Source organism: Grammomys surdaster, unplaced genomic scaffold, assembly GCF_004785775.1.
Source record: "Grammomys surdaster isolate TR1022 unplaced genomic scaffold, NIH_TR_1.0 352, whole genome shotgun sequence".
In the NCBI taxonomy this organism is placed as follows: Eukaryota; Metazoa; Chordata; class Mammalia; order Rodentia; family Muridae; genus Grammomys; species Grammomys surdaster.
The window spans coordinates 254,864-264,306 of NW_021604771.1; the positions used below are offsets into that span (position 1 = coordinate 254,864).

The 9,443-nt window shown below is 39.2% G+C and overlaps 1 protein-coding gene across 1 annotated transcript in view; it reads left to right on the forward strand.

Annotated features, from left to right (window-relative positions):
• LOC114631179 (vomeronasal type-1 receptor 4-like) overlaps window positions 1-8,959 on the forward strand; it is a 24,456-nt gene extending 15,497 nt beyond the window's left edge. Inside the window, exon 3 of the mRNA XM_028779475.1 lies at window positions 8,038-8,959. Coding sequence (XP_028635308.1) covers window positions 8,038-8,959 — 922 coding nt within the window. The remainder of the gene's footprint in view (window positions 1-8,037) is intronic.
• The last annotated feature ends 484 nt before the right edge of the window (window positions 8,960-9,443 follow it).

Below are 9,443 nucleotides of genomic sequence, written 5' to 3' on the forward strand. Positions count from 1 at the left end.
TGAATTTTATAGTATCCAAGACAACAAAAAAAGCCACAAACTACCATCTTAGAGTAATGAGTAAAAATGTTTAGACAGATGGTACCCTTTATCCTTCTGATGAATGAGCATCTCTTTAGCTACTTTTATTATGTACATTTTTCTATCTTGTCATAAGCAATACCGTTTTTCTGCTGGAAACAGTTTACCCCTTTACTGTTCTTAAGGTCACAATGCCTTTATCTTTGACCAATTTTCTTCTACTCATAGCTGCTTGTTTCAGAGTCAAGAGACATCTTGACCCAGGAAAATGGATTTTAGATGACCTGTTAAAACTAATGTATTGTGCTTGAAGTGAAAATCCGAATCCCATCTCAGAGGAACTCTTTCAATGAGCTCAGACATCACAGGGCAGTGTATGCACAAAAAGCATTAGATCCTTTGTAAAACTGAAGATTGTATAGGTCTATCCACAGATGTCTCAGTTGGCTCAGGTAAGGGGAGGACTCCCTGTGTGGGCAGGTGGAGGCTGTCTAGAGGTCCACCATGCACCATGGGGAACTGGTAGGCTTTAGAAACCCAGATGCCTTCCCATCATTATGCCATGCAGCATAGTTTAGGAGGATATCCATAGGCCTTTTTACCTCCACAACATGCAACCCAAGAGAGTGGAGAATGATCAGAGGACTGCGTGCCATGTAGCCGTTATGATGTGCAAGTATGTAGTGGACAGATGGGAAAGAAAGAAGAGCAGAACACTTGGAGAATCATGAAGAGAGGTATAGCTGGAGATGTGAAAGTGAAGAGTAGGGTTGATCCCACCTGCAACAATTAAGAGAACTGGCCCCAAGGTCACAAGGCAGGGAGAGATGGCCCTTCCTCTTACAAGCTGAATTATTTGGAGAGCTAACTGGGGCAGTGATACAGAGCTCAGTCTGCATGGGGAAAAGCTGATGAGCTGAACAATATAGCTATCACTATCACTCAGGCTCAGATACAGGGGACTGAGCTGTCCCATTCCAACATCTACCTAATCAATGACGGCTAGAGCATGTGAAGGCACTGGTCCTGCAGACCAAAGCTGCAGGATTTCTATAACAAAGGATATTTGAGAAAAGACCCAGTAAGGATCCAATATTGATGGTGTAGCAGAAGTCATAGGCCTGAAACCAGACTAATGACTCATTGCAATACATATTTTCAAGTAAAGATGTGTGGGCAAAATAGTACACTGTGGGGTAATGAAATGCTTTTTTATGTTTTTTTTTGTTTTGTTATTTTTTTCAATTGTGGGGAGGTTTCGAGGGTAGAGGGCAGATATGAAGAGATGTGGGTATAAATGGGACTGGGGGTACATTATATGAAACTCAAAGGATGAATAAAAATTTATAAAACTTTTAGAAATGAAGATTGTAAATGGTAACTTCCTGGTGAGGATCAAATGATTATAGAAGGAACTCTGGAATATGCTGTAGAGCAGATTTCATGTAGAGTTCATTGATAATATGATGGACACAAGCAACTAAGAATTATCAAGTTTCTCCGGGCTCCAACAAAACTAAGCACACACACACAAACATGCAAATACACACACATGTTCATGTGCACAAACATGAATGTACATGCACACAGGCATGCACATACATGTACACATGCACAAACACAAGTAAGGATGGTATTCAAAAACAACAGAAAGCCCACATACACATGAATGCTAAACACCTCTCTACACAATAACGATTTTGTTATGGAAGAAATAAAGATAGAAATTAAAGACTTTTTAGAATTTAATGAAAATGAGGGCCAGCATACCCAAACATATGGGACACAATAAAAGCAGTGCTAAGAGGAAAACTCATATTGCTCCATAAAGAAATTGAAGAAAGAGTACACTAGCAAATTAACAGCACACCCAAATATCTAGTCCAAAAAGAAGCAAATACACCAAGAGAAGTGGATGGCAAGAAATAAACTCAGGGCTGAAATTATCCAAGTAGAAACAAAGAGAACTATACAAAGAATCAACAAAACCAGGAGCTGTTTCTTTGGGAAAATCAACAAGATAAATAAATAAACTTTTAGCCAGAATAACCAGAGGGCACAGAACATTATTCAAATTAACAAAATCAGAAATGAAATGGGAGACATAACAACAGAAACCAATGAAAATTTAAAAAAAAAAATCAGGTCCTACTACAAAAGCCTATACTGAACAAAACTGGAAAATCTGGGATGAAATGGTTAATTTTCTAGACAGATACCAGCTACTAAAATTATATCAATATAGTACTCAAAGCTCTAGATAGAGCAATTAGACGGCAAAATGAGATCAAAGGGATACTAATTGGAAAAGAAGAAGTCAAAATGTCACTATTTGCTGATGATATAACCCTATTAAAAATGGGGTACAGAGCTAAACAAACAGTTCTCAACTGAGGAATATCAAAAGGCCAAGAAGCATCTAGAGGAATGTTCAACATCTTACTCATCGGGGAAATGCAAATCAAAACAACCCTGAAATTCCACCTCATACCAGTCAGAATGGCTAAGATCAAAAACTCAGGTGATAGCAGATGCTGGTGAGGATGTGGATAAAGAGGAAAACTCTTCCATTGCTGGTGGTACAACCACTCCAGAAATCAGTCTGTTGATTCCTCAGAAAATTGGACATAGTACTACCTAAATACCCAGCTATACCACTACTGGGAATATTCCCTAAAGATGCTTCAACATATAACAAGGACACATGCTCCACTATGTTCATAACAGCCTTATTTTTAAAAGCCAGAAGCTAGAAAGAATTCACATGTCCTTCAACAGAGGAATGGATATAGAAAATGTGGTAATTTAAGCAATGGCATACTAGTCACCTATCAAAAACAATGACTCCATGTGGAACTGTGATAGGATGGCTGGTTTTGGTAGAAGTGCTGGCTGGAAATAGCCTGGAGATCCAACAGGTGTCCATTGCCTGTGAGGGACAGGCATCTATTCCAATGCACTCCCAGAATCTGGGCTCCTGACATGCGCCGCAGATCTCCATCGACCTGCACTGTGCAGTCACGTAGGGCAATGTAACTCCTCCCAAAGAGCACAGGTAGAGGGCGTGACTACAGGCCTCAGGCCCTAGAGAGATTTACATACTAATGAGATACCTGAAGGCCAGAGGGCGTAGCCAATTAAGCATTCTTCCACAGACCCTTCCCCCTTCTCCCTCCCTATTTAACTCGGGTCTGCCCTGAGTTTCACAGGGGTACTACAAGATCCATCTACACCCACCATGAAAATAAATCCTTTTGGAACCATGGACCTTCTCATGTCTCTGGAGCCCTCTGTGGGGAAAACACAGAGAAGGCCTTTAATGATGATCCACTGCAGTCGCCACATCTAACTTCCCGCCTAGAGGACCTTTCTGTTTTCCAGTTACGGGGACCCACATCTTGAACCAAGCTAGCCATGCCGCCGAGTCTGCTAAGCAAGTACAGTAACCGTACAGTAACCGAGTCTCTCCTGCAGGGCACTGCCAGGGGCCTCTTTCTCCTCTCCCCTCCTCGTTTCTCTCGGTTGGGGCCCAGCCTGTCTTGCACCCACACTCCCCAAGTCTTGGTCCTTCTGTGGTCTCTCAGCAGTGTCTGAGAGCCCAAGGGCTTGAGACCAGTCAGTCCCCGTCCACTTCTTGGCCCAGGGATCCCCAATCCAAGAGCTCTTTGCCCCCGTGGAACTTCAGGCTGAGAACTCCCCCACACACACACTGGGTGGGGCCTCATAGCGCCTGCCTGGTGCTGTGCATGCAGTAAGCTCAGTCAAGATTCCCGCACTCCAGTTTCTCTGGAGCTGTGGGAATCACAACAGCCCAACAAGATTCAAGAACCCATGCCCGCACCTATGCATGAACTAATCATTCCCCACAGTTGATTACATTTATTGATTTTTATATATTGACCCAATACTGCATCTCTGGAATGATACAAATTTCATAGAGGTATATGATATTTTTGATAAATTCTTGGATTGGTTTGAAAGCATTATGTTCAATATTTTTGCATCTATGTTGATAAAGAAAAATTGTAATTTTCTTTGTTGAGTCTTTGTGTGAGTTGTGTGTCAGGATAACTGAGGTCAAAGAAAATGAATTTGGCAATGTTCCTTCTATTTCTATTTTGTGGAATAATTTGAAGAGGAATATTGGCATTAATCATTGTTTAAAAGTGTGGTAGAATTCTGCACTAAAACCATCTAGCCCTAAGCACGTTTTGTTTGTTTGTTTGTTTGTTTGTTGTTGTTTTGGCCTGGGAGATTATTTTTTCAACTTCTTTTTCTTTTTAAATTACCACTTTATTTACTTTATGTTTCAATCAGAGAATCCTCTCTCTCATCTCCTACCAGGCTCCCCCCCCCATTCTTCTCCCCCAATATATCCATCTCTTTCCGGTCAGAGAATGGGATTTTCTGACCAGATATTAACTTGTCTTTTCATATCAAGTTGCAGTAAGATTATGTGCATCTATTAAGTCTAGATAGGGCTGCTCAGTTAGGGGAAACACAAACAATAAAGTCAGAGACAGTCCCTGCTTCAGTTGTTAGGAGTCCACTTAAAGACCAAGCTGTATATCTGTTACATATGGGCAGGGGGCCAAAGTCCTTTCTGTGCAGGCTCTTTGGTTGGTGGTTCAGTCTCTGTGAGCCTCTATGGGCACAGGATTATTGATTTTGTACGTTTTCTTATGAGTGACTTGACCCCTCTGGTTCCTTGAATCTCTTCTCTCTCTAATGCACAAGATTCCCCAGGTTCTACATAATGTTTAGCTGTTGGTTTAGGCATCTGTTTCCACAGACTGCTGGGTGAAGACTCTCAGAGGACAGTTATCTATTTTCTTGTTTGAAAGTATAAGAGAATATCATTAATAGTGTTAGGAGTGATCTCTCTCTCTCTCTCTCTCTCTCTCTCTCTCTCTCTCTGTGTGTGTGTGTGTGTGTGTGTGTCTGTCTCTCTGTCATTCTCTCTCTCTCCCTCTTATTTTCTTTCTCAGCAAGGGTCTCAAGTTGGACCAACCATTGGTTGGCCATTACCTCATTTTTTCTCTGTCATTAGCCCTGCACCTCTCACAGGTAGGACAAAGAGTGGGTTGAAGATTTTTCTTGGTGGTTTTGGAGTCCACCATTGGCAATCTGTCCTGGATACAGGAGGTGGCCATTTCACGTTTTATATTCCCTATTGATAAGAGTATTATCTAGGGTCACCCTTATAAGTTCCTGTTTCCTTTGTCCTAGTTTCTAGTTCATCCCGAGATGCCTATCTATCCCCACCAGTCCCAATTATCTCACCCTCTCGAATTCCCACACTTGATTATTTATATCCCCTCCCACATTCTCTCCAACATAGTTCCCTCTCTCCATTCACCCTCATATTTACTGTGTTTTCCCTTCTTGGAGAGATTCAAGCATCTTACCTTAGGTCCTTCTTGTTACTTAGTTTCTTTGGGTCTGTGGATTGTAGCATGGGTATTCTCTAGTTTATGGCTTCTATTCACTTATGAGAAAGTACATACTATATGTGTCTTTTGGGGCTTGGGTTACCTCATTCCGAATGATATTTTCTATTTCCATCCATTTGTCTGCAGAATTTTTGATGCCATTTTTAACATAGCAGAATAGTATTCTGTATATGAATGTACCACATTTTGTTTATCCATTCTTCTGTTAAAAGACATCTACTTTATTTTAAATGTCTGGCTATTATAAATAGGGCTGCAACAAACATTTTTGAGTAAGCATCATTATTGTTTGGCCATTCTCTCAGTCACATCTTCAAATTTGTCTCTCCATTTCTTATAAACAGGGCAAATTTTGGGTCAAATGTTTTGTGGATAAGTTGGTATTCTTATCCCTCCATGGGAAAGATAATTGCCATTCTGTTTCTCGGAAATCTCACACACTGATTGATTACTTCTAGTTCTCCCATTGACCCACCGATGTAAATTTTTCTCCACAGTTGTATATTCTGATGTGTAAATATACCACATATTCATTAATAATATGATAAACTTATGGGTTATTTTTATTTCTTGTCTATTGTAACTAGAGTTGCAATGCATGTGGATGGTTATATTTATTTCTTAATGAGTTGCTCTATACATTACCTTGTCTGTATGTCCAGAACTGATTCTTTCACAGCAGATTTTGTAAAAATGAGCAGAGGCTACTAGGCCTTGCAAGTACCCAAGGCTCTATGGCTTGGTTTACCAGAAAATAAGTTATAACCTACATAAAGAAAAAAAGTACACTAGTATTTACAGAAGGACTCATGAGGCAAACCTTGGTATCAGGTGGTAATTTGACGCAGTAAACAGTTTTGGGCAGCATGAGGGAAAAATTGGAGTGGGATAACTTCATAGCAAATACTACACTCTAGATCATGTGTTGATGGTCCTTTTGGAACTACTTATTATCAGGAGGATTTTAGAAGAGTGCCACAGTGCTGTAGAATGTACCTGATTAAAAATGCAATAAACAAATCCATTGATTCACCCTGGAGTACATTCTTCAATTTCTGATTGCAACACAGTCCAGAACTTCCAAATTTTCTCCCAAAGGAAACTTGGAAAACTTTTCCTAAATTCTGCTCAGCTACACATTAGTGTCTAGCCAACTGCCAAATATCATCATTAACTATAAGGAGGTGAAAGTGGCAACTTGCTTTGGGGATAAATGTTTTTCCCTTCATCTGAGGTATCCCAAAGTCTCCATGCAGTGACACCACAGGTAATAAAGTAACAGACTCTGTGTGGGATGTTACATTTACCTGTACTATCATTTTATAACACCTGGAAACCTGGATTCACCAACATTAACTTTCATAGCATTGAAAGGAGAGTAAGGGACAGGTAAGCATTTCCTTGCATTATTTTATCAGATAAAGAGATATGCAGAGAGGCTATTTAACGTGAGAGTCACATCTAGCTATGCTTTTACATGACGGAGATCAGTAGCTGTCCCTCATCGTTTGATCATTCTCACCCTTGCTGTGGCTGGGCAAGTAGAATTATTTCAAGCATAGGCTTCCATTTAAAATTCTCTTTTCTATTCCACATTGTTCATTGTCATCTAAAGCCAACATTAAAAATGGTTTCATCTGTAAATCAACAGTTTAATTAAATAGGTCAATTCTTTGTTTTTATCCAAAATGTGTTTCATGCCTTAGTACTCAGCTGAAAAATAGCATTGAATGTGATAGCTATATGTGGAGTTGTAGATTTTTGTATATGGATCTGACTGTTCCTATGGAAAACAAAATATAAAGTAAGTGGAAAATAAAATATGAGCTTTTAAATCTGAATTTCAAAATAATCTGTACATGTGTTGAACTCTGATGGTTTTAATGTTTTCCAGAGTGGCCAAGAGAATCTGACTATGATTCAGTCACGTCTCCAGCATCCGATTTTCTAGTAATAGAGTTAAGAAGCATAATATTGTGAATAAATGACATCACTTAGTTCCCAGTTATTTTTTCTATATACAGACTCTATACATAAGTTGAGACTCATGTACATGATAAGAATACTAGTGACTCTGTGGAAATATTTTATATTCTCTCACGTTGGTGAATAGCATATAGTTTTCTGAAAATTCTTGATTCTTTGTTTTCGTGCTACTTAATTCATTTAACCCACATTCTTAGCAGCAGATGCATATTATTTTCATGCCTAATGATAGTATAGTATGAAGAATGATTACACGCTAATGAACAGTGGACTCTTATTTTTACGTTTCACAAATTCACCTTCAAAGCCTGTATTGTGTTAAAATGTCATTATGTTGTTGACCACTAGAGAAATAGTTGTGACATCTATATAGCTTTCTTTCAAAAATAAGAGGAATTCAAAGACACAAAATTATATTCTTAGTTAATGTCCATGCAGCGTTCTCAAGCAAAGAATCTCTAATGGAATGCAGCAATTTCTCCCTTCTGACTAGAAGAAATCAGCCCAGATCAACTGATAAGTGTGGACAATATAACAGATTTCCAAGTTCTGGTCATCTCTTCAGTTGGCACTGAAGTCCTTTAATATCTTCTCAGGATAAAGCCATGAAAACCACTGAAGAAGTGGCTCTTCAGATCCTTTTGCTTTGTCAGGTTGGGATAGGGACTGTAGCTAATATTATTCTGTTTGTCCATAATTTGTCTCCACTTTTGACTGGATGTCAGCTGAGGCCCAGACAAGTGATTTTTACTCACATGGCTGTGGCCAACATTTTGATTCTCCTCATGACTGTGTTTCCAAACAATGTGATGAGTTTTGCTCAAAGGAATTCTCTGAATGACCTCACATGTAAACTTGAATATTTCCTTCTCCTGATGGCAAGAAGCACAAATTTGTGCTTCACCTGTATCCTGTGCTGCTATCAGTTTGTTACTCTTGTTCCTGGTAATTTTGGTGAGCTGATGCTCAGAAGAAGTCCCAAGGTCATAAGCTATTCCTGTTGCAGTTGTTGGTTGTTTGGTGTCTTATATAATGTCTACATTCCAATGAAAGTCAGTGGTCCACAGAACACACATAATGAAACTGACATTAAAAGTAAGTGGGTCTGTTTTACCTCTGGCTTCAGTGTAGGCATTATCTTTTTACAGTTTGCCCATGATGGTATATTTATCAGTGTCACGATCTGGACCAGTGTCTCCATGGTACATATCCTGTACAGACACCACCAGAGACTAAAGCACATTCTTACTCCCCATCAAGAACACAAAGGCTATGCTGAGATCAGAGCAGCCCATAGTATTGTGATGCTTGTGGTCACATTTGTAAGCTTTTATCTTCTACATTGTATTTGCTTTATCCTTCACATGTTTTTTGTAGACTCTTGTCTGTGGCTGAGACATGTAGGCGAAGTTTTAATGTCAAGCTTCCCCACTATTTCTCCTTTACTGTTGATCTTGAGAGATCCTAATTATCCTTGTTCTCTTATTTTCAACTATTGAAAGTCTGCCATTTTAAATGCCAAACACTGAGGACAGATTAGTAATGTCATTAAAAATAAACTCTACTCAATAAATAAAGGTTGAACATATTTTTTTGACCAGGTATGGTGACTCACTGCTATAATTCCAACACTAGGTAAGTTGAGGTAATATAATTGCTATGTAATCAATAGTAACTCTGAGTAAAGAGTGAGTTCCAGTCCAACCTATGATACAGAGTACCTGCCTCAAACTTCTCATCTTTCACCAGGCAAAAATATTTACAATTATCTTAGAAAGTCAATGCCTTATGACCAAGTCGGCTCAATCAGTCAACAGGGTCTCAAGGGAGGGAGTGATGATTGAAAAAAAAGACAATTAGACAACATTATAATATGACTGCAGCCTGTGCTGAGGCTGAAGCAGCTTTATTTTTTTCCAGTAAGCTTTTATATCATTCTAGGTACATCCAAAAACTATAGCCAGTTCTTAGATCAAAGGAAAA